Source organism: Mytilus trossulus, chromosome 2, assembly GCF_036588685.1.
Source record: "Mytilus trossulus isolate FHL-02 chromosome 2, PNRI_Mtr1.1.1.hap1, whole genome shotgun sequence".
Lineage (NCBI taxonomy): Eukaryota > Metazoa > Mollusca > Bivalvia > Mytilida > Mytilidae > Mytilus > Mytilus trossulus.
Genome location: NC_086374.1, coordinates 80,048,933 through 80,074,632, shown reverse-complemented (window position 1 = coordinate 80,074,632; position 25,700 = coordinate 80,048,933). Strand labels below are relative to the sequence as shown.

Here is a 25,700-nt window from a genome sequence, read left to right as displayed (position 1 = left end):
ACTTTAGAATGGTAAAAGAGACACCACCAAAATTCAAACTTGATATGTGTTTTGTGGTAATTAGCATTGTGAACAAGATTCATAACACTTGGTTGAGGCAATCTCAAGTTATAATGGGAAACAAACAAATTAGCATTTTTTCCATTTGTAAAGTGACATGACACTAGAAGACTAAAAGTAACGCCACCAAAATTCAAACTTAATTTGTAGTAATAAGCATTGTGAGTAGGTTTCAATACATTAGGTTAAAGCTTACTTAAGTTAGACTTACACGATAGAAACCAATTTTAGCACATACTGATGTAAGGATAAACAGAAGGATGAACAGACAGACAAAGGTTAATCTCAATGCTCCTTTCTAAACAGCAGGGGCATAAAAACTTAAAGCCAAGAAATAGCACAATAGTGCTGATATTGGCATTAAACATCAATCAATGAATCAATAATACATACCTGCCAAATGAGAGCTAGTGCTCCACCAATTGCCTCTTGACTTCCAGCACATGGACTCCTCACATAAAACATTACATATCCAATCTATAAGAGATAAGTATAGATAAATATATTGAACTGGAGTGAAATATCACTACTTATCTTGCAATTTGATTGGTTATCTTAAATACGATATAAGAGCTCATTTCCATTGTGAACAAAAAAAAGAACCAGGAACTCTTTTTACAAAAAAACTTACTTTGAAATGTGTATGACTTAGGAGTATTTTCATTACTAAGTTTTTTTGTAAAAAAAAGCTGCTAAATGGTAATTTATATAAATTCAAAACACTCCCAAATACATGTCAACTAACTTTACATTGTCTCAATACAAAATTTTAAATAACTTGTACAAGGCTTTGAAACAAGTAGAATGCAAGGCTTAAGACTTACAAGATAATTGAACAAAGAATGCGCCATCTGTGCTGGAAGGTCCTGAAAATGCAGGATCAACTTTCGTAACAAGAACAGTAACTCTTCTACTTTGTCCATTTTATCTTTCACAGTTAACTTCTCCAGGAAATGTCGTAGAAACAGGACCGGATCATCTACTAAGGCATTCCATATAACCTTCTCTGATACCTCAGAAACTGTAAATATAAGAACAGTAATGGTCTTTGCCTCTTCTTCATACACTATGCTAGGCTTAATTTGATTTCAAAACAAGAGATATGACAAAATGGTGTTCTAATAAAAATCATTCTGCCTAGAAATATTTCATTTATCTAAGAAAAGATATACATCTCCTTACAAATTACCATTCAAATATTTATATCAATACACCATACCACTATTCCCGCTTGACCTGAAAATCGGTACCGCTTGAACTATTGATGTCATACAACAATCAGTTTTCAATTGTGGCGTCAGATATTTTATATTATGATGCAAAACTTTACAGGAACCTGTGTGATATCTATTTATGTCAGACAAATAGCAATAAGGTGTATAATAAAAACAGTTCTCTGCTATAAAACTTTACCTGATATGCCTTCACTGTTGACATCTCCATCATCCAACATGTGAATAATTGGTAAAACACAAGCACAGATGCATGATGGGAAAAATGATTGAGCCATCTGCACATGATGTACATGTTCTGTTCTCTCCTCCTCTCCTGAATATAAAACAATAACAAATGATTCAACTTCTTGTAAATGACATAAAATTTTCAATTTTGTATAATAAATCACAGTCAAACACACTGAATTAATTATATTTCAAATATTTACACTTTCACACACTGAACACTATGTACTTTTATTTAAACAAAACAGTTGATGAACTATCATTTCGTATTACACTTGATTTTTATCAAATGAAATTTATTGCTGTTAAACCCTAATAATATTTGTAAAAAAGTTATTTTATACTGTTGGTTTGAAATACTCATTTTGGAACTGAATAAAAATTGAGACTAAATGTATCTAAATTCTTCTTCTTTTCACCTAGAATTAAGACAGAAAATCAACACAATTTGTTTTGAAATGATACTTTTAACCATTGGCACCATAAATTAAGAATTATTTTTTATATTAAACAACCTTTTTTTTTTTTAATAAACTCTGTTTGGTGAACCAACGCCTGTGTGAATTATTTCGATAGATAAAGTCACTGAAGTGGATACCTTGGTAGGCAGGGTTGTCAAATTATGCAAATGAATGCAACATTCATGTTGTTTATTCTTTAGTTTTCTATGTTGTGTCATGTGTACTATTGTTTTTCTGTTTTTATTTTTCATTTTTAGCCATGGCGTTGTCAGTTTGTTTTAGATTTACGAGTTTGACTGTCCCTTTGGTATCTTTCGTCCCTCTTTTAAATAATACTCCAAATTGACAACAACACTTCAAATGGTCTACAATTTTATTTGCTATGGTCTACATGTTTGGCCTGCAAGGCAGGCTTCATCAGGACAATTATTATACAGAAATTAATTACTGAAAGTTGTACATAGAATTTGAAGTTGTCATGGTGAGAGAAACAATGAAAAGTGAAAGTAGCAATAAAGAGTAATTAATTTCTGTATACTGTGGATTCATTTTTATTCGTGGTATACCAATTTTCGTGGGTTTTGTGGGTCACAGCAAACCACGAATTTAAGAATTCAACGAAGAATAAATCCCGAAAAATGTGTATGGAGTCGGATGTTTATTCCCGGTTATGTTATGCAGTTCTAGTATAGTGTTGACTGGCGGTAAACATTGTAACATAACAAGTGTTTTTTATTGAAAGAAGATACAAGTATTTTGATTAAATCTATAATGAATATATCGAATATCAGTAAAAATTCACTTTTTAAAATTGATTAAAACTGTTCATGCTAAATAACTGCAAGTTGTTAATTACCGTGTCATAGTTTGGTTTAACAGTGATTAAAAATCAATAGGATTAAGTACGGGGATATTGCCCGTAGGTAATATTGTTTATGACAGGAACATTTATTTTCACACCTTTTCCTTGTATCACTGTTTATTATATCGATTAGGGTAATGAGCTTTCAATCATAAAGTTTTGAATGCCTTATAGAATTCAGACGAGACTTTACAAATAATTAGTTGTCTCTGTTCATTATTGTAATCGACGTTATCAATGTACACTTTAACCTAGAATGACCAAGCGAGGATTTTGACAATTCAAAACTTTTTCAATGAATTCGGTTTTTGTTTTGTTTTGTTTTATTATTATTGATCAAAAGGAGGTTATCAAAAAGAAATCTACGAATAACGTATCTAATTTTTTTGTATAAGCGATCCACGAATTTACGTATACCACGAAACGTCTTTTTTTCTCTATCCACGAAAATTGATACCCAGGAAAATAAATGAATCCACAGTAATAATTGTCCTTGGTATTTTTGGTTGTTTCTTTTAGAAACTTATATGTATTGTAAGAGGTGAAAACACAAGAAAATTCTAGTATCCAGTAACATCAAAATAAATTAAAAGAGAATGTCAAAAACTCAATTTCTATTTTCAAAAGCTACTCTATCCATTTTTGTTAGTTTGTTTAACATTGAATGTAATGCAGAAATAGTTTTAATTGTGGCAGCCTGCTGTGATCTTGACATTTGACCTTTTGTATTCATGCCTATTCATGAGGGGGGATAGGACCTTTATCTGGACTCCGGGATCGGGTGTTTTTAAGTTCGGAATTTCAGGATTGATCTGATTTTTTTTTTCGAATTTCGGGACCTCAGGATTTTGTTTTTTTACGCCCAAGATTTCAGGATTTCATGTTTTTAAGCTCGGGATTTTGGGATCAGGTCCCCTTCTACCCTCCCTCATTCATATACATTTCCAATATGTCACAATGGTTATATTTTACTTCCCAGTAAGATTTGAATTGTTCAATGAACTCATTTACATCAATTGACCTCATGTACACCAGTATAACTCATTTATAGAAAAGAACTTGGAAGAAGTCATTTACGCTTAAAATAAATGTCCAAATACCAAAATGTTGATGCTCAAATAGTAGGGAGTCATTTAAAATAAAATTATACAAAGTCAATACGAGTTATTAAAATTTGTTGTAGTATCAATATAAAAATAAGAAGATGTGGCATGGTTTTAATTGAGACAGCTCTCCAAAAGAGATCAAATGATATAGAAGTCAAAAACTATAGGTCATCGTACGTCCAGAATACATTTTACAAAATCCATCATTTATAGTATTCAAAATCAGTATACTGTTGATTCATAATTAATCAAAGGTATGAGTTTTAATTAATCAAAGGTACCAGTTTTCCCAGATTTCATGATAGAGATAAAATACTAATCTAAGTATATCAAAGTATTAATTTTTCATCTGCTTGAAAAAAAATTAAAGTTCTAAAATCAAGTATCCACAATTACATAATTTTTCTTCCATATACAAAAACTTGTACACAACAAAAATAAATGAATCCACATTAATGATTCAAAAGCATTTATAAGACAAGACAAAACACAGACTAGGAACAGACTGGGAACAGAGGATAATACATGGCAATATATAAAGGTAGGAAGCATATTCACTTTAGTTTCTTAAATCATATACATGCACTGTTTGTAAAATCAATTCTCATTAATACCAAAATTATTATCACTCAGTCCAGCATAATATATACCTATTTTCTTACGACTCCATATCAAAATCAATGACGATTTCATCAAAATTTATTTAAGAACCTGTTGAAATCAATATTTCTGAGATTGAACACAATGATTGAGCTCTCTTGATTTATTTTTAATAGAAGTTATGTTGAACAACTTTTATACATCATTAGCCAGTAAAGGCTAAAAATAAAAATAAAAACAAAATAAAACTCTAATCTTTATCCTCTATTTGCAGTAAGAATCATTTTTTTCATTGCAAAATCAAATTGTGTGGCTCTTCTTAATCTATGCCTGCAAAGTTTGAGATTACAGGTCCACAAATATAATAAAGAAAATGACATTTCATTAGAAAAATTCATAAAGGGAGATAATTTTTGTACAGCCAGCAGAACTGAGCTTATTATATCCCAAGTGAATCGAACCTGTGCATATTTGTAAAAAATTCAACCATTTCTTTAAAGGTTCTAACTATGAAATTTATTTGATAGCATATATAACCCCGTACAAAATGAATGGCTTAACATAGCGTGGTGACTTGAAAAAAATAGGATATAGAATTCTGGTCTTTGTGATAATTCAGTTTAAATTTTGTAACAACTTTACAAAATGTATTACGCAGTTTACTACGAGTAATCAACAGCTTATTCACTGGGGCTGTTTCAGGATGCCTACCTTCCATACCACGTGACCAATGTACGCTTCCATTCCTCCAGGACAAGCTACGACCCTGCATGTTTGCACGATTAGCAGGAGCAAGGGACACACGTCGTGCAGCCAAGTTAAGCTCTTCAGGTATCACTGCCACTAAAGACATGTTAAAGCAAGATGCAAGGTTAAAGGTTAAAAGGACAAGCACATATTAGTTGACACAAAGGTTAAAACATACAAAACACAAGCAGTTAGACATGACTTTGATTATAAACAGTTGTTGTTAGGATCAGTTTACATGCATAAAAGTAATTGACCATTCAGTTTACCAGAATCAATTATAATATCATTTTATAGTTATTTCTTGTCTTTTAAATTTATGCTTTTATATAAGAAAAGTAACATGATGTTGGTTACATTTTCTTCACGTACATGTACAAATGTATACTGTAAACCAAATTATTTTTGCATATACATGTACTGTATTTCCCATTAAGTTCTTTAAAACCTACTTCTTAGGGATTTATTTTTGCGACCCTCTCATTTTCATGGTATATATCAAAAGATCTGAATTTCACATATTTGCGAAGATTTAATCTGTGTTATTTTTTCTACTTGTGATAAGGCTAGCAAATTCTTTGGTTTACAGTATTCTTAATGATAACCCTTTTATTTCATCATGCTGTACACATAGTTTAATTAGAGTTTAGGGTGTATACGAAAACAATGGCAGCAGGTTTACACATGGATGTAGGTATTAGAAGGGCTGCAAGGCAATGAATAGGGTTTAGTAAGAAAGAAAAGATCTGTTTCCACATATATAATTATAGAAATCAAAAGTCTGGCAGAATTCTCCATTGATATACTCAAAATTAGGGGACAACATATATCCTGCATCTATTCAGAATTATACATCTTTGCAATATTATTTTGTCAGGTTACATTAATTTAAATTTTACTTTCAGAAATTTGTTACATAATTTACGAAATAAAAGTGATACCTTCTTCATGTTCATCAGTAGCATGATGAAGAGCTGGTTCGTCAGCAGCTAGCTGTGGTACTGGCACTGTTGTCATCTGGAAATTCTCTCTTCCAATGCGTTTTCTCTCCTCCTCTGCCTGAAGAGCTTTCCTTATCATTTCCTGTTGCTCTTTTCTCCTTGTTGTTGTTGCTGTCACTAAGGATTTCTGTCAAAATATAAAAAAAAAATAATCCCAGGATTCAAAATGTGTAAATGTTTTCATCATAATTTTTTTCATTTTGCTGAAACATGTGAATAGCCAAAGATGAATAAGACATACTTACAATCAAGACAATACACATGAAAAATTCATATCTTTTGCGGTTGCATTTAAATATATAACACATATCTCGTTCTATTATCATATAAACAAAAAAGAAGGAAGCATCATAGACCCAAATTTCCAAATGGTTAATGATGGAATAGCGTTTTTAAAAAACATGTTTTGTATTTTATTCATTTTAGAAGTGAGCTTATTGGTTCTGTAAAATGCATTAATGCCTTTATAAAAAGTTAATATCAAAACTTTGTCAATACAAAATCTTACAGTTTCTTCTTGGTTAACTGTGACTTCCTCTATTTTGGCTTTAAAATGTGGTGTCCATGGAGGATCTACAACTGATTGCATTGGTAACCCAATGGTTGGTGACGGAAGTGTAAAATCTATGTTAGGTGGTGGTAGCTGAAATTATACAATATAAATGATGTTATCAGGGGTGACTGATTGCATTGGTTACCCAATGGTTGGTGATGGAAGTGTAAAATCTATGTTAGGTGGTGGTAGCTGAAGTTATACAATATAAATGATGTTATCAGGGGTGACTGATTGCATTGGTTACCCAATGGTTGGTGATGGAAGTGTAAAATCTATGTTAGGTGGTGGTAGCTGAAGTTATACAATATAAATGATGTTATCAGGGGTGACTGATTGCATTGGTTACCCAATGGTTGGTGATGGAAGTGTAAAATCAATGTTAGGTGGTGGCAAATGTTATACAATATAAATGATGTTATCAGGGGTGACTGATTGCATTGGTAACCCAATGGTTGGTGATGGAAGTGTAAAATCTATGTTAGGTGGTGGTAGCTGAAGTTATACAATATAAATGATGTTATCAGGGGTGACTGATTGTATTGGTTACCCAATGGTTGGTTATGGATGTGTAAAATCTATGTTAGGTGGTGGCAGCTGAAGTTATACAATATAAATGATGTTATATAAGTGGTGACTGATTGCATTGGTTACCCAATGGTTGGTGATGGAAATGTAAAATCTATGTTAGGTGGTGGTAGCTGAAGTTATACAATATAAATGATGTTATCAGGGGTGACTGATTGCATTGGTTACCCAATGGTTGGTGATGGAAGTGTAAAATCTATGTTAGGTGGTGGCAGCTGAAGTTATACAATATAAATGATGTTATCAGGGGTGACTGATTGCATTGGTAACCCAATGGTTGGTGATGGAAGTGTAAAATCTATGTTAGGTGGTGGTAGCTGAAGTTATACAATATAAATGATGTTATCAGGGGTGACTGATTGCATTGGTTACCCAATGGTTGGTGATGGAAGTGTAAAATCTATGTTAGGTGGTGGCAGCTGAAGTTATACAATATAAATGATGTTATCAGGGGTGACTGATTGCATTGGTAACCCAATGGTTGGTGACGGAAGTGTAAAATCTATGTTAGGTGGTGGCAGCTGAGGTTATACAATATAAATGATGTTATCAGGGGTGACTGATTGCATTGGTTACCCAATGGTTGGTGATGGAAGTGTAAAATCTATGTTAGGTGGTGGTAGCTGAAGTTATACAACATAAATCATGTTATCAGGGGTGACTGATTACATTGGCAACCCAATGGTTGGTGATGGAAGTGTAAAATCTATGTTAGGTGGTGGTAGCTGAAGTTATACAATATAAATGATGTTACTGTGGATTCATTATTATTCGTTGGATACCAATTTTTCGTGGATTCCGTGGGTACAGGGAAACCACAAATTTAGATATTCAACAAATTGCACATTTTCTAAAGGAATGTATGCAAAGTTTGCCAAAACCACGAAATTAAATATCCACAAATATGCAGGTTTTTCTCAAACCACGAAAATTGATACCCACGAAAATAAATGAATCCACAGTTATTAAGGTGACAAATTGACATACACACCAGCAGTACAATAAAGATAGAGTTCAATTTTTATAAGCTCAATCTATGTTCTTGATGGCTAAATAGATTAATCTGACAAGTTCTTTCTTCCTTGTAGCTATACATATATAAGAGATGCAGAAGATGAAATCTTTTAAAATAACATCTCCTCGCCTAAAATTTGATCTTTACGAAAATTTAAATACGGGACTAGAAAAGTGCAAAAATAAACCTTGCTTATAACTGGTGTCAAACTGGATTTTTTTAATCTCTCATATAATCAAAGGTTCAATATGCAGGGGGTCAAAATATCATATGACACTAGATTTTGACCCAAAAATCGTTAAATTGAAACTTCTTAAAATAAAGCCACTTTACAAAACATTGTAGAAAAGTGTACATATTGCTGAAGGCTACCTCCACTGATCAACTGATTCTAATATAAATTTATTTATATTTAAAAGTGAAAAACATGACATTAAAGGTGATGCATCAAATCTATCACAAATAAAAGATTATTAGATATGTTTAATCCCGCCACATTATGTAGGTATGGGCCTTTCCCAAGTCAGGAGCCTGTAATTCAGTGGTTGTTGTTTGTTAATGTGTTACATATTTGTTTTTCATTCATTTTTTGTACATTAAGTAGGCCATTAGTTTTCTCGTTGCACTTGTTTTACATTGTCATTTCAAGGCCTTTTACAGCAGTATGGGCTTTGCTCATTGTTGAAGGCTGTACTGTGACCTATAGTTGTTAATATCTGTGTCATTCGGTCGCTTGTGGAGAATTGTCTCATTGGCAATCATACCACATCTTCTTTTTTATGTATACAACATGTACAATGAACTTGATTAAGGAAATCAAATGAAAAAGAATTTAACATACCTTAAAGAAAAGGTTAGCTCCATCTTCCATTCTTGGCCATACCTGATGTCGAAACTTCCATAGAGTTCCAAATCTACAAGATAAAATTAAGAATGGAAATGGGGAATGTGTCAAAGAGACAAAAAAAAAAAAAAAAAACAACAGCAGAAGGTCACCAACAGGTCTTCAATGTAGTGAGAAATTCCCGCACCCGGAGGCGTCCTTCAGCTGGCCCCTAAACAAATATATACTAGTTCAGTGATAATGAACGCCATACTAATTTCCAAATTGTACACAAGAAACTAAAATTAAAATAATACAAGACTAACAAAGGCCAGAGGCTCCTGACTTGGGACAGGCGCAAAAATGCGGCGGGGTTAAACATGTTTGTGAGATCTCAACCCTCCCCCTATACCTCTAACCAATGAAGAAAAGTAAACGCATAACAATACGCATTAAATACCATTTATACATGTACAAAAATAATCTGTACATTTTACAAGACAACTAACGTTCATGCATAACTTAGTACACTGATCAGTATTGCTAAGAAATAAGGTTTTGTTTTTTATAAATAACTGACAGAAACCGATACGAAATATCATATAGTTGTCAATAAACCTCAACTTAGTTACAATGGCATATTGCAGGCTATGAAAATGGACGATGACTGGATGTTCATGTGATAAAAAATTCATAAACAAGCCAATGGAGTGGACGTAAGTGTATTGTATCAAAGATTCTCTTTAAACATTATGAAACTGTAAAATTTAGCGACATCAACAAGACTGGTCTTTAAATATTGATGGATAGAATAAAGTTATTGTAATTTATCCAAAAAAAATCAGAAAGACAGACAAAAAAGTACTCATTAAGTTGCGCAGTATTTATGAACTAGCTGAGATTTCTCTGACCTGAGTACAGCGTTAACTCTCTGTGCAGCATCTTCATGCTGGAGCTGTTTCACTATCAGACTCTGTGCTTTTTCTGGAGCCTTTACAGATGTTAATAGGAACACAGATGCTGAAATGAATTTGCAAATCATAAAGATGTGTGTCTTTTATCAATTTATTTTTTGTATCAGCAAATATAAAGTGCATGCAAGAAGGAACTTAAAATATATAATTACAACAATGATTCATTAATGCAATATTTATCTGAATTTTCCCTGCATGCAGTATGTCCCACTACCAGACAGATATTGAATTTGTGATCTTGTGAGGACAAGTTATATTTTGCCATCTTTAGATTTTTTAAGTATTGTATTTATAAAATTCTTACCGTAACAATAAGATAGAAAACTGTCTTTAAACGATAGCAATAGTTAACCAGGTGCTTCGCAGGGCTCAGCTTTAAACGACCGCAGAAGTTGAACCCTGAACAGTTGAGGCGAGTATGAACACAACATTCAAGCTTGATACAGCTCTGAATTTGGATTGTGATTAAATAGTTGACACAACATAGGTTTCTGACACAATTTTTGAAGAAATTTAATAAAGTTTAATTTTGAACCCTTTAGAGATGCAAACCAATTTGATAACTGGGCCCAAATATCAAACATCTAAATACATATGGTTGGATTCAGCATATAAAAGAACCCAATATATTCAATTTTTGTTGAAATCAAACATTTTACAATCTTTCAAGAACCATAACTCCTGAACGGTAAAAGTCAAATCGCCATTATTGAACTTGACCTTCATGTAGTTGTCAGTAACAACATATTAAAATTTTAAAAGCTTTGGTTGAACGGTTCACCAGTAAATGCACGGACAACGTTTAATTGCCGTCCGCCCAACGGCACTACCGCCAAGCCGCCCGCAGTACATCCCCAAATCAATAACTGACATTTTTGTCACAAAAATCCAGTTAAAAATCTAAGTACATGTTCAGATTCAGCATATCAAAAAACCCAAAGAATTCAATTTTTCTTAAAAGCAACTTAATTTAATTTTGGACCCTTTGGACCTTAATGTAGACCAATTTGAAAACTGGACCAAATATTAAGATTCTAAATACAAGGTATATCAAGGAACCCCAATAATTCAAATTCGCTCCAAAAATCAATCCCAACCTTTCTTTATTGGTTAGTAACCTTGTGTTTAAATGTCATAGATTTCTATTCACTCATAGTAAAGTTAATTGCTGGGCCCCTAACTCCTCAACTATTCAGACCAAAACTCCAAAAATCAATTCTAACCTTCCTATTGTGGTCATTAATCTTATGTTTAAATTTCAAACATTTCTATAAACTTATACTTAAGTTATTGTGTGAAAACCAAGAAAAATGCTTATTTGGGACCTTTTTGTCCTCTTATTCCTAAACTATTTGGACCACAACCCTCAAAACAATCCCAAACTTTCTTTAGAGGTATTGAACATCCTTTTCAAAATTTATAGAGATCCATGCACTAAAACTTAAAAGTTATTGTCCGGAAACTAAATGTGTCTTTGGACGATGACGACGCAGATGAAAAAAAATTTGGAGGTTGTATAATAAATATAAAGTTTTTTAAAAAGTGGTTAAGTACCTGCTGAAGCAGCCAGTTCCTGGTCATTTTCTATCATTAGCTCCCATGCTACTGGTAAAATGTCAGAAAAATTATCATCTGTCAGGATTGGAGCTGCTTTTGCTAGTATTCCCATAGGACACTGGGTTAACTTCTGAGCCTAGAAAATACATTCGAATTCAATAGGTTTTTGCTTTCTCTCTGAGGTCATATCCTTTTAATTGATGAAGTGGAATAAAATTACATATGTTTGATAATAATCTCACATAAGCTAAGGTGAATGCGGCACAAGGTTATCACCACTATAACTAGATTGTGAGTGAACTCATTACAGGATAACAGATCTCACTAAAAGAATTTAAAGTAAAACATTCTATATGTGCCTGTCCCAAAGCAGTAGACAGTAATTGAGTGGTTGTCATTGGCTCATGTCTATCATATTTGTTTCTCATAAAAAAAAGTTATGAATTAGGCAGTTAGTCTTCTCAATTGAATTGTTTTATATTTGTCGTATCTGGGCGACTGGTCATTTTATGGCCAACTATACAGTATGGGTTTTTCTCCTTGTTGGAGGCTGTACAGTGGCCTATAATTGTTTACTTCCACTTCACTTGAATTATGGTGGATAGTTGTTTCAATCTTTATAAATGTACATCAATTACTATCCCTTGCTTACCAAATGTATGTATATTAAGTAATGTACCTGTGAGTTGATATATTTCATGATAGGTGTATCTTCTTTGACTTCCTTAAGTTTTTCTTCCTTTTTCCATGTAGAAGTTAGTTTCATTTTACCCATAGATACATCAGTTTTTATCTTTTCTAATAATGGAGTACTTTCTCTTCTCCTGGTTGGTGAGGAACTGTGAAATACTGACTCCTTAAAAAATATGGAAAATTTAATTTACAACAATCATCATGATCATACATGCTTGATTTCAAAATTTGTATGTTTCAGAGTTTAGTGTGGTGTCCATTTTGCTGGACCTGTATAGATTATTTTATAGGGTCCATCTAAAACCTCTGGGTCTAGGATTTTCTTGCTGTGTTAAAGACCCCTTGTTTTTTTCTGCTATTAGGTTTGGTGGTTGTCACTTTGACACATTCCACATTTCCATTATCTATTCTTTGCTTTAAAAATATTCATTTAATCTACCAATATATCATAGTTATTAATTATTTGTTTAAAATTGGTAATTTACTCTTAACCTAACTTTAAATAATATAATAAAGTTAACACAATTTGTACCCTCCTTCTCAGCCTCTCTCTGAATATTTCTTTGCTGTCTAATTTAGCTTTATCTTGGTCTTCGCTATCATTTTCTGTGGACGTATAAACTTTTTTCATGGCAGTGATCATACGAGAACATGACCTTCTTTGTCTCTCGTAACAATCAGGGTGACAGTAATTCTGGTGGGTACAGATAAAGTTAGACAGATTGGCCAGTTGTACTACTACCTGGAAAAAATTTAAAAAAAATACTAGATAGATAATTCTATAATCAAATCATTCTCAGCCATTCATCTTTTAGTGGAGTTAAATTTTAAAACAGTGACTATCATAAGCCAGTTATTGGAACTAAAATGAGAGACAAACCTTTTATAAACTTCATGTATCGGAAGCATTTTCTAGATTTCCTTCATTAGGAATTCTCAGTCAAATATTTGAAAGTCAAGGACGTATAAGAACTGATTAAATTAATTCAAATTATAATATTTAAAATTTACATGTACAGCTGAACTGTTGGGAGAACTGGGATTAATTTATTTTTGTGAATACTAATTAATAAATCCTTAAGTTTACTAACTCAGGTTGATAATTTTTTGCACAACACACAAAAGTTAGTTACTGACTGATAACTTCATATTTAGCTTACCCTAACCCATGGCATATTTCTACACATGCTGAAATCATCAGTTTCCGGGACATCAGTTTGTTCATTTTCATCACTAAGTACAGACTCTATATCGTCATGATCCTCATCTCCCCCCATTACTTTGTCTGATTGCAATGACTGACTACTGACCTTACGGGACTTTATACTACCAAATCTTTTTATACCTGAAATAATATCCACAATATTATATGATAATCATATAATGTTGCTGTTTCCAATTCTGGGTCCAATTTTATTTTCATTTAATATTAAGAACAACTCTAGCAAGAAACACAATACTGTGGATTCATTAATTTGTACTTTAATAAAGTTTATTGATGTTTTTCGGTTAACAATGTTTGTGTATTACATGGGTATAAATTGCTAATTATCTATAGGATTGTATGCACACTTAAACAAAACCATCAAATCGAATATCCACAAAATAAATTTACTAAATCCATAAAAATTGATTCCCACAAAAACAATTGAATCTTCGTATACAAAGCTGATTAAATTGAAGAAGAACTTGAAACTGTTGTGCTTGTTCCATTCTATTGTTTTTGTCAATTATTCTATTTTGCAGTGTTAGATTACCTGTTTATAAAGGGTGACAAGCACTTGGAAATAAACCACAACGACTGTCAGAAAATGGTTGATGAACTCACATAAAATACAAGAAAGTCAAATATTCCTTGCTATATGCTCACAATACTCATCCAATCACATTTTAGCTTCGATAAAAACCTTGCAATGTTCCTAAATTAATAATACATGTACTCAAAGCAGTCATCATAATTATTTTTATCAAACTTTAAAATTCTTCTTACTTCCTCCTTCTTGTCTTTTGAGTCTAAAACTTCTGTTATGTCTGAAGCTTGAGTTAGCTCCAGACCCTCGCCTGAAATGTTTGAGTAACTTTGGTCTGCCTTGAGCAAGTCGTCTCCCCTTCCTTTCTTCGTTAGGTGTATGAGGTGGCATGCCTGGATCAATGGCAGATAGGGATGTGGTACTACTGTGTACAGAGTCAGACTTCTCACCAAGTACAGCAAAGCTAATCTTTCTGTCTCCAGTCCCAGGACTTCCAACAGTTACTCCTGAAAAATATGTTTTTTATTCAATCATCATTTTTTCATTGAAAGTAATTTTTTAAACAACAATTATTTTTTTTTTCTGACGTTACTTAATTTCAATTGACCAAACTAATTGATTTCTAGAAATGTCAACCCATAGTTCATAACTGGAAAACAAAATGTTACTTATCAATCAGGTTTATAATTTTACAAACAACCACCACTGACAAATTATATCAATATAAACAAAAACAATGTTCTGGCCACTTCATTGTCTTCCACATGATTTGCACCTCCGTATTTAAAGTTTGTGTAAAACAATATGCCTATATGGCAAGTGAATTTAGAGTTTTACTGTATACTTGAATGGTTTTTACAGAAAAAAACATTATCATTATGCATTCCATAGTTATACTTATCCTGACACAGCTGAAAATCTGTGTTACCTGAAGCAGAATGAGTCATATCAGCCATATTGGACTCAGAACTCTGGGAATGGATTGGACTGCTGACTATACTGCTCCATCTTCTGGAAGCTGCAGATCGATCTGGACAAGGAGTATCACGTCTTGGACTTCGACCTTTTGGAAGATCTCTGAAAGTTTCCCTTAAGAATGTTGTAATTTCTTGCAGAACTAAACAAGCCATCATTTTCAAAGCATATGGACATGACGAACCAGTAACATTTACTGTTCCTGAAATAAATATATGTGTTAGTTACAAACTTATCATGGTGTCTTTGTATGTGTCAGTTACAAACTTATCATGGTGTCTTTGTATGTGTCAGTTACAAACTTATCATGGTGTCTTTGTATGTGTCAGTTACAAACTTATCATGGTGTCTTTGTATGTGTCAGTTACAAACTTATCATGGTGTCTTTGTATGTGTCAGTTAAAAACTTCAGTTACAAACTTATCATGGTGTCTTTGTATGTGTCAGTTACAAAGTTGTCATGGTGTCTTTGTATGTGTCAGTTAAAAACTTATCATGGTGTCCTTGTATGTGTCAGTTACAAACTTATCATGGTGTCTTTGTATGTGTCAGTTACAAAGTTGTCATGGTGTCTTTGTATGTGTCAGTTACAAACTTTAAAAAAATCAAAGCGCGAAAGCGCTGTAAAGGCAGTTAATTACAGGTTGTGTGTATTTCTAGTCCAGTTATATCATTATCTTCCATAGAACAGAGGTGGTATGTAGAATTTAAGATTTAGAGTTCTTTTGTACCTTAGTTCACCTATATCTATAGTCTACTGTTTACAGTATATTTTCTGTGCCTCGCCATGAAATGCATTTTTAGCCATGGCCTTGTCAGTTTGCTTTAAATTTATGAGTTTGACTGTCCCTTTGGTGACTTTCGTCCCTCTTCTTTAGACATATAAGAACTTTTCCTTTTCAATATAAATAGACTATTTTTAATTATTGATTGTATAGGCATATTCTATGACTCCCATAAAAAATAGTTCACAAAGATTGACTAGTCTCTGTACTGTGTGTATAGCAAGAACATCAAGTAACATAATGGTAAATGTACATAGTAACATGTCAACTTTTTTGATGACCATACCTGCCAACTGTCAGTATTTGCAGAGTATTTCCCCCATCGAGCTTGAGGCTCCCAAATGGAAATTTTGTAAGAGCAATTTTGTCGACTATTTAAAGAAAACAATTTATTCAACAATGGCTATAAGCTTGTTAATGCAAGAAGAAGCCAAAAACCACATTAGAATATATTTGAAGGGAATCCATGACAATCGCCCCATTAGCAAATAGCCCCACTTTTTCACTAACTCGCCCCACTTTAAAAAAAAACCTGCCCCAACCTGGATTACCAAATCGCCCTACTTGTGAACTGTGTTAAATCCCTTAAATATTACTCCTGCCAACTCGCCCCACCTAATAGAAAACGATACTATCTAGATAAATATATTATTAACCAGGAAGAATTTAGTAATGCCAACTCGCCCCACTTATGTAAAAAGTTGTTCTCCCGTTGTATCATGTGTATATAAGTTAAATTCTGTTAATATTACTCCTGCCAACTGGTCCCACCTAATGGAAATCGGTGAAATCTAGATAAATATATTATTAACCAGGATGAATTTAGTAATGCCAACTCGCCCCACGTATGGAAAAAGATGTTATCCCATTGAATATAAGTTCAATTCCTTATATTGCATTATGATACAATTAACAGGTTTCTTTTCAATTGTTATGCAAATAACTAAGCTTCAAAACTTACATTTATTCTTCAGTATATATCAATAATAGTAATTAAATTAATTTTCGGTTTGTTTGTATTCTGTGTAGATTAGTTTTCATTAAAGTGGTGCGAGTTTTTATTTTTAATTATATATATATATATATTAATCTAAAAATTACCGTTTTTTTATAAGTAGGGCGAGTTGGCAGGAGTTATATTAAACAGGGTTCTCGCTAAGGCGAGTCCATGAGTCCTGGACTCACCATTTTCAAAACTGGTGAGTCCACAAATACATCAATATTGAAATATTTTGTATAAAAACTGAACACAGTTACCATGACTCACCGTGGCCAAAAATGACGAGTCCCTGGACTCGCCTTCAAAAATCCTTAGCGAGAACCCTGATTTAAAATGATTTAACCAATTTCACATGTGGGGCGAGTTGGCAGGAGTAATATTAAACATGATTTAACCAATTTCACATGTGGGGTGATTTGATAAATCAGTTTGTGGTGTTTTTTTAAAAAGTGGGCCGATTAGCCAGTGGGGCGACTTGTCCTGCTTCGATTTGAAGCCCCCCTTGAAGGTTTTGTATGACTATATGAACCATCTTTCACATAAAACCCCCATGTGCATTTTGAAAAGTTGGCAGATATGTTTCTAACTCCAGGCAAAATCTACCGGTATGAATGAAAAAGAAGTTTTCAATTAAGGCTCTGTGGCCATAACAGCTGTCTCATTAGCATTTTAACCACTTCCCATATTTGCAATTAAAACAATAGAAGAAAATTATTCAACGCAAAAACAAAACTTACTTGTAAATATGAAATTCTCTTTACGGTATGAGTTTTTCTCCTTGTTTGAGATTGTACAGTAGTACCTGTAACTGCTTATACCTATTTCGTATTCACTTTTGCTTGATAAACTCACTAAATATCATATACATTGTACCACATCTCCTTATTTTTATATGCATTCCAATAACATGAACAATTGTAATTCAATTCTATATACCAAAGCAAAATGAACTGCACCACTTTCATTCACTAGTATGCATCTTTTGGCAAAATACAAGACTTTGTTCTTAGATGACACAATTAATATAATATATATTTATTGATAAAAAAATAAAATTTAGTATACAACTCTTTAACAGTATAAAAAAAAGCACAGCTGTGTCATAAATTGTGAAATCTGTGCTGAAAACATAGACATTGATGGTATTTGAGTAATTTCATATGTGAAGCTCAACATTAGCTCGTCAGTTGGTGGTGAACAGTTATAGTTCCTTTCTGCAGGCTAGGATGAATGACTTTTCAGGAAAACCAATTTCACAAATCAAAACTTTCCTCTAGCATGTCTAGATTTCTCCTACAATATTCATCCAGTTTAGTTCTTTTGTTTTAATTGGACACCGTCCTGATTTTTAATTTTGCAAACCATTCAGTCTCTCGCTTGCAAATGGTGCATGAAAATAGGATGGGTATGGCAGTAGACAAGTCTCTTTAAAGTGGGTTTGTGCCCTGAAAAAAAGTTTTATAACTTAAGTTTAATTGAAACTTGTGCAACACATATACCTAAATAACTATATAACATAGAAGAGAGCATCATTCGTGTCAATGTTTTGTTCCTGTTTACATTGTCATTGATATTTTTTCAGAAAGCCTGAGGCATAGCTCATGAATTCCTGTCATTAGACATTACATCCTAAACTAACATAATTACTGCTAGAATGATTATCAGTATGATATACGTATACTATCATTGTACAGCCCAAGTCTTCAGTATATATAATTGTTGCATTCATTCACTCCTGTGTTCAGTCGTTCAAAAATTTCTAAACATCAACAAATGAACTTTAATAACAACAAGAAAACACTAGAAAAGATACGTACATACAACCCGTGTTTAAGTGTATTTGAAAGAGAAATAAATCCGGTTAAACGATGTAAAAAGGAGAAATATATCTGGTTAAACGATGTATAAAGGAGGAAAAATTGTAGATATTGCATTACGATGCGTTCTACCTAATAGCACGTGGATATGTTTACATATTTAGACTTGACCCAGTATGTCACCGCCGTCGTTTAAACACTTGACTACAGTCGTGTATAAGCTAGACAATAAAAAGCTTAAGCCTGTACTATTTGTGTGAAGTAAATGTGTTTGTTCTGTACATTTAAATTGTTTTACCTGATAGCAAGAACGTATATCTATCCGTTTCCTTCTCAATTCACTTTGTCAAATTCGTCGAGCTTCTTCAAAACATACGTATTACTGCGCCCCGAAGTGAAAAAAATATGAGAAATCCTCGTAAAATAATGCTATTTTCAATTTTGTGGAATCCATTTTGTTATATTAATTATACAAAGATAAAAAAAAAGTTACGATTAATTATGAATTTGCATATCATTATACGGAACGTTTATGGACTATTTTTTAAGTCGGTCATTTTGGCGGTAAATCATGTACACATACACACGTAGATTGGCTGGTACCCGATTGTAATGTTACACATCAAATATATCAAATAGCTAATACCCGGAACGTAGTACCGGGAACCAGGATAATACGTAGATAACATACATAACTAATACCGAAATATACGGTTTCTCGTTCATAAACCGAATTCCGCTTTGAATTATAGAAGATGCAATATTAATCATGTTCAGTCGACTTTTCATTGTTATATCAACGTCTGAACTAATTAAAGAATCTTTAGATGTCAGATAACACTTGGAAATTGACCCGACCTCTTTCCACACGGAATATACAAATAATGATAGTTTGTAGTCAGGTTGACTGCTTATAATGCAAAATACACACTAATAACAAGTTCTATAAAACAAACAATACACACTGATCGTTTCTTTAGTCCCCAATGTAAATGAAAGAAACAAAAACCATATCATACCATAAAAAGAAGAGGAGAAATTCGAACATTTCCGGATCTATTTCTGGCCAAAAGACCCCCAGCATAGATTGAGTATGAAAAGATGAACCTCATGACTTAAAAGTCAGGCCTTAAAGCACTGCCTTTAAAAACTACTGCAAATTCAGAAATTATTGCAAGGTTTTTATTATTGTAAAAATGCAACGAGTTGTAAACACAATTTAATAATTTCTGAATTTACAGTATTTAATTTCATTAAAAAATGTATCATTACAAGGTAACAATTCTTTTTAGCATGCTTAATCTTTTGACAGGATTTATACCTTCATCTAAGAAATCTTCATCCTCATCACATATCTTTAATTCTTTCCTGGTGGTCTCACTTTGTATATCACTGATTATCTTCTGTCTGTCTTTGTGTTCTTTAGCTAGTATATACTCCATCATCAGGCCTAGGTTCTGAAGAAATATAACACAACTAGTATGTACATTTTGTCCTTTGATCCCTGGTCATTGGTTGTTTCATAAGCAATCATACTATATATACATCCACTTATTTTAATACTGTAGAAACATCAATTTTTGTGGGGTTAAAATTTCGTGGTTTAGTCTCTATATAAGATTTCATGGGGATTGAATTTTGTGGTTTCCAGTAAATGGAAGCAATATTTTATGAAGGTGATATTTACATGTGTTTTTTAATTTCATGGGTATATTCTTTCTACGAAATAAACGAATTTAAATCCTTCATGAAAATTTCTGCATTCACAGTAGTTGTTTTAATTGAATATTTTCTAGTTGTTTAGAGAATGTACTTTATGATGTAGTCTCATATGTATATATAAATAAACTATATTGATAGATTGCAGAATAAGAAAATCAAATAGCATATATAAGGTCCTATGAAAAATGACTTTCTATTTGCAGTAATAAATAGAATTTAGACTTTATTAGAGATTCATAATGGTTTGTCCCAATATTACAGAACTTATACAACTTTTTACCATTCCTACTGGAACTGGTATGTAACTGATTTTTTTTTTAGAATAGTTGAATTTATAAACGACTGTTTTTTTAAGGGGGTTTTGGAGAATATTTGAAACAACTTGTAATAAATCTCCAATAAACCACAGCCTCCATTATTCTTTTTTTTTTTAAATAGTTATTTTCATACCTCTGCCCAACTGTAAAACATTCTACCAGCAGCTTTCTGTAAAGTAAGTGTTCTACGGTATCCTGATGGCTGACCTCTATTCTGTAGTGCTGATGCAGAATTACGGAAACTTGGAATATTCAACCTCATCCAGTTAGGCCAGTCTCCATGGTTACAACGATGGATAAATTGTGCACACTCTAACAGAAGTGAAGCTCTGGCTATGACAGGAGCATCCTGAAGTTATAACAGACATTGTCTAATCGCAGTCTTTTTTTAGATTTTATGCAAAAAAAAATTCATATGGCATAATAAAGTCAAAATAACTACAAAATGTTATGAATATGTTTTTGTTTTTTCTGTAACAACAATTTTCTAGAAATATACTGATCTTTATAGATTCTACTAGAACACACCCGTGATATCGCAGGTCCGTGACTGAATAAAAGTATATAACTATGCGCAAGCCTTATTTCAGTACTATCATTGTCATCTGATAAAGTCATGCTGATTATATTAAGATACACAGTTTTCTCTGCTTTCAAATCTTTCTGTTTGAACCCGTCGAACTGGAACTGTGATTAATATTCGTATTGTTATCTTAGAAAGTCTTACTGATCAAATTAAACATACTACAATAGATAATTTGACAATCGTTGATTGAATCTAGTAGTGCCAACCCTGTGATTATGACCCGTGTAAATAGCATAGTCCTGAATACACCGTTTGGTGGTGCGCCTGTCAGATGCGGAACATACAGATAAAGTAATAGGTAACAGATGAATATACTATTGGTATCGGTCTCGGACTCGACACGGAACTTCTTAATTATTGGCAATATTAATTACTTGGAAAATAAAAGGACCTGGAGTGGTGTAATTTTTAATCTACACCTTTGCACTATATAAGTTATATATAAAGTTGAATTCTTTGATTCGTTGTTTTTACGTGATGACGGCTTACAAATTGGACCTCGTAATTTTAGTATTATAGATAAGTTTTAAAAAAGTGCAATTGGTTTTTTTATTGAATGCACTTTCTCCCCTTGTCCAATCTAAGAAAAAAACATTTTCTAATCAAAAACCCTTATATACTCACCAACTCTAACATAGCAGCAATAAGCTGTGGATCAGGAATGGAACCAGGATGACAACATTCCAGAAGAAATGAGAATCTTAACATCCCTGACTTAATCAGAAATTTGTCGACCAGTTTCTTTTCTCTAGTTAAAACAAAATCAAGGTCTGTATCATCATTCTGAGCCTGGTCTTTGTTTTTCCAACCTGCAAAAAACATTGATCTTTTTTCAAATTCATGAAAAAATATGTAACATATGTATTACTTGATATATCAAGTTGTATGGCTAAAGTAGTTGTTAATGGCGGAATTGATCTTTCTGGACGGTGTAAGAGCTTCACTGTTTATATGCAGCAGAACAATAAACATAAAGAGCTTAAATTTAAACCATGCTCAATATGTGAATGAAATGTTATATTTTACAGAAAAACTCTGAAAATATATCTAGGAAAACATGGATTGCATTCATCTAATGTAAATACTAACTGGGCAGGTTACAAAACTGAAAAAGACCTATTACACATGTTACAGTAGAGCATGTGTTTTTTTTTAAATCATTATCTCCTCAATGAATTTATAGTCCTTAAATAAAATTCAAACAAACCAAAAGCAAAAAAGCTGCTAAACAAAAATACTGGTCGGGCTGTATAGCCTATGTTACAGTTGGCAATCTTAAACCAATATTGAAAGTTAATGATTCAAAATTGACCTGCAACTCATTTATTCAATCTTTTTTCTTACCATCAGTACTCCCTCTTTTATTCATTCTTTTTCCAAGATTCTTCAGTCCACCTTGTATTCTCTTACTGGAACTTATAAGAGATATGGCAGCATGACTAGCTGTTTTGAATGACATTTTTCCTTTCAGTACTGCCCTAGGAACCTGTATGTCACTTTTACTATCCCTCCTGTCCAAGGGGTGGGGATCACTCATTGCTTCCTCTTCGTGGTCAGATTTAGCAGCTCTTTTCCAACCTGAAATATAATTCTTATTTTTTATACCAAAATTAAGAATTCTAAGTTTTCTGACATTATATCTTTTGTCTTACATTAACATTTTGAACTTTAATTTTTTACCCTTCTTTGCTGAATATGAAATCTACTAAATGTTCTATAGATTTCAAATGATATTTTATACATATGAACAGCTGGGATTTAAACCATTTTAAACTTCGACCAATTGTGAAATAGCCCTCAGCAAAATTACATGATTTGCAAACTGAAAATTTGTCCTAAAAATGTATTATTTAAATAATGTTTGGTTAAAAAACTTTGTAAAATAATAGATAGGATTACCAATATGAAACTTGCTAAATCTTCTCCTTGTTATTCCAGATCCACTTATGGAGTCATCATCTGTATTAGATCCCTGTTTATTCTGTCTCATTTCATCCATTAATTCTGAATCACTAGCAGCATACAACGTTTGTAAGGCCAATGACTGTAAACATATTTTATTTTCTATATATAAAACAAATGACTGAAACATTTTGCATGAATTTGCTGTTTCAGAACCTAATGCATTCTGGGTAATATTTTCAAAAGTGTACACAAAAATGTTGTGATTTGATTAAAGTGTTCTAAACAATGAAAATTCAACCAATGATGTAACATTATTTCATTTTGATGTAACATTATATCATTTTGATGTATGAACAATGAGATTACCCATAGCCCTATAGATTTATAATGATGACTTACTGGTCAGTGATACACTTTTTCTAAAGCTTGGTGTCATTTGTTATTTGAAATCAAAACAGCAATAACTTGACCATGTCTTAATCACACTTCATAGATACTTCCTTCAAAATTAGTTTTACTTAAAAACAACTTAAATTTAGGGTAAATTTTAAACTGCTTATTTTTTCTTTCAATACATGCTCATGCTTTTTAGTCATAAGTTTCGTTGTTCTTTTTAATATTACAATAATTACATTTATTTCATTTTTCTGTAAGTGTTTATGCATTCATATATCTAAACTGGACCCCTGTTGTGTTTACTTATTGCTACACTGACAACAGGTATGGCCTAAATCCCGTGGTCAGAATTCTGACCACGGGATTTGACAATTCGACGAGACTAGTGCATCATATGCTATGTTTATAATGTGTTATACTGATAAGAAATCAAACAAGAAATTAGCAAATTTATACCCTACTGAGTTCTTTAAGGAATAAAAGATACCGGCTCAGTTTGTCAAGAACATAATAACACGCTCGTTGGTCATTTATCTGCGCTACCACCATGGGGTTAATTAACAGATAATTATTCATTTTGCGGCATCACTGTATTAACATTTGAGGTCTATTTCCTATCACTATAATTGGTCAATTTTATTAGCGAATCGTTGAATTTGTAAATCTCGTCCAATTAATGCCAATGTGACAATGGCACCAACCGTTCCTTCGGTGCAAAGCTATAGATGAAACAGCGGACCAGTTTATCATATATCTTAATCAATATTCTTTTTGATTTTAATAGAAGTTTACCTTTTTTATCTTCTTTTTGAAGAGTGATTTCTTTGGTTTTCCAGACTCCTCCCCAGATGCAGGAGATGCATTCTTTGAACTTTCTTTTTCATCACCACTTTCAGATGTCTGAGAAGTTGTCCTCCTACAAAAAGTAACACATATGATTTAATCAAGACAAATAATGGTCAGAAACTACATTATACTAGTTTTCCTTGTTGGTGTTGTCATCTCTTTTTCAATATTCTTGTTATAAAGTTAGTTTGATTGGTTAAAAAATATACAGAGTTAACCATATTTTCAATTATCTTTTGTGTTCTTTTACACTTAAAATATCCTTCTCTTTTGGGTCACATAAACTCTTAACAAAATAACCTATACCTACCTCATAGGTATAACTTTCTTTATCTTTTCTTCCCTTTCTTTTTCTTTTTTCTTCAGTTTATCCAATGAATCCAGAAGTCCACTCAGTTCCACTCTCCTAAATGTTCCACCATGGATCTCCTTTACATAGGCTATAAACTGACGTATATCACAAAACATACTCTATAATATAAAATGGCACACATAAAACAAAGATGCTGTATGATTGTCAATCAGACAAATCTTCACAATGGTGCAAATGACTTAGAAATTAACATCTGTAGGTCACCATATTTTTCCACAAACAACATGAATTAATACACGTTTTATGTACTGATACTCTGTCTAGCAGCTGATCAGTTAAATTTGAATTTTATCACCCTTATGCCTTTTAAAAATAAGTGAAATATTGACATTACATATCTGCCAACTTTTCAAAATGCCCACGGGGGTTTTACATGCAAGAGGACTCTTGTGGTCCCAAAAAAACTTCAAAGGGGGCTTCAAATGCAATGAAATGTTGTGTTTTGGCTTCTTCATACTTTTAATAGCCTAAAGCAATTATAAAATTAACTGTTTTGTTTAAGATTGTGGACAAAATTGCTCTTTCTAAATTTCCATCTTGGAGCTTTCATGGGGGAAATCCCCTGCAAATAGTGACAGTTGGCAGGTATGTCATTAATATTGCTCAGATGACTCTATCTTTATTTGTGGAGCATGTTTCTAAATTATACATCTTACCAAAAAATATGTACATGGCAAAATTGGTAAACTTAACCTGCTACTTTTATGTAAAAGTGAAGGATTGAAGA

The 25,700-nt window shown here is 32.5% G+C and overlaps 1 protein-coding gene and 1 long non-coding RNA gene across 4 annotated transcripts in view; both read right to left on the bottom strand.

The window, feature by feature from the left end:
• The window catches only part of LOC134708088 (protein unc-80-like), a 66,000-nt gene that overhangs the window by 31,433 nt on the left and 8,867 nt on the right, over positions 1-25,700 (bottom strand). For 2 of the 3 annotated variants that reach the window (XM_063568386.1, XM_063568387.1), the window contains exons 7-27: positions 24,911-25,071; positions 24,547-24,670; positions 23,353-23,497; positions 22,798-23,031; positions 22,078-22,262; positions 21,001-21,216; positions 20,150-20,285; positions 15,180-15,428; positions 14,491-14,757; positions 13,661-13,845; positions 13,033-13,242; positions 12,487-12,663; positions 11,805-11,943; positions 10,188-10,296; positions 9,295-9,367; positions 6,806-6,940; positions 6,238-6,424; positions 5,261-5,392; positions 1,474-1,608; positions 885-1,081; positions 454-537 (exon numbers count right to left, since the gene is read on the bottom strand). In XM_063568386.1, coding sequence (XP_063424456.1) covers positions 454-537; positions 885-1,081; positions 1,474-1,608; positions 5,261-5,392; positions 6,238-6,424; positions 6,806-6,940; positions 9,295-9,367; positions 10,188-10,296; positions 11,805-11,943; positions 12,487-12,663; positions 13,033-13,242; positions 13,661-13,845; positions 14,491-14,757; positions 15,180-15,428; positions 20,150-20,285; positions 21,001-21,216; positions 22,078-22,262; positions 22,798-23,031; positions 23,353-23,497; positions 24,547-24,670; positions 24,911-25,071 — 3,480 coding nt within the window. The remainder of the gene's footprint in view (positions 1-453; positions 538-884; positions 1,082-1,473; positions 1,609-5,260; positions 5,393-6,237; positions 6,425-6,805; positions 6,941-9,294; positions 9,368-10,187; positions 10,297-11,804; positions 11,944-12,486; positions 12,664-13,032; positions 13,243-13,660; positions 13,846-14,490; positions 14,758-15,179; positions 15,429-20,149; positions 20,286-21,000; positions 21,217-22,077; positions 22,263-22,797; positions 23,032-23,352; positions 23,498-24,546; positions 24,671-24,910; positions 25,072-25,700) is intronic. The other variant, XM_063568388.1, reaches the window with a different exon arrangement.
• LOC134708090 (uncharacterized) lies at positions 17,436-19,972 on the bottom strand. The gene is made up of 2 exons (XR_010105804.1): positions 19,127-19,972; positions 17,436-18,456 (listed from the first exon to the last, which is right to left on the bottom strand). It is a non-coding gene; the product is annotated as an uncharacterized LOC134708090 (long non-coding RNA).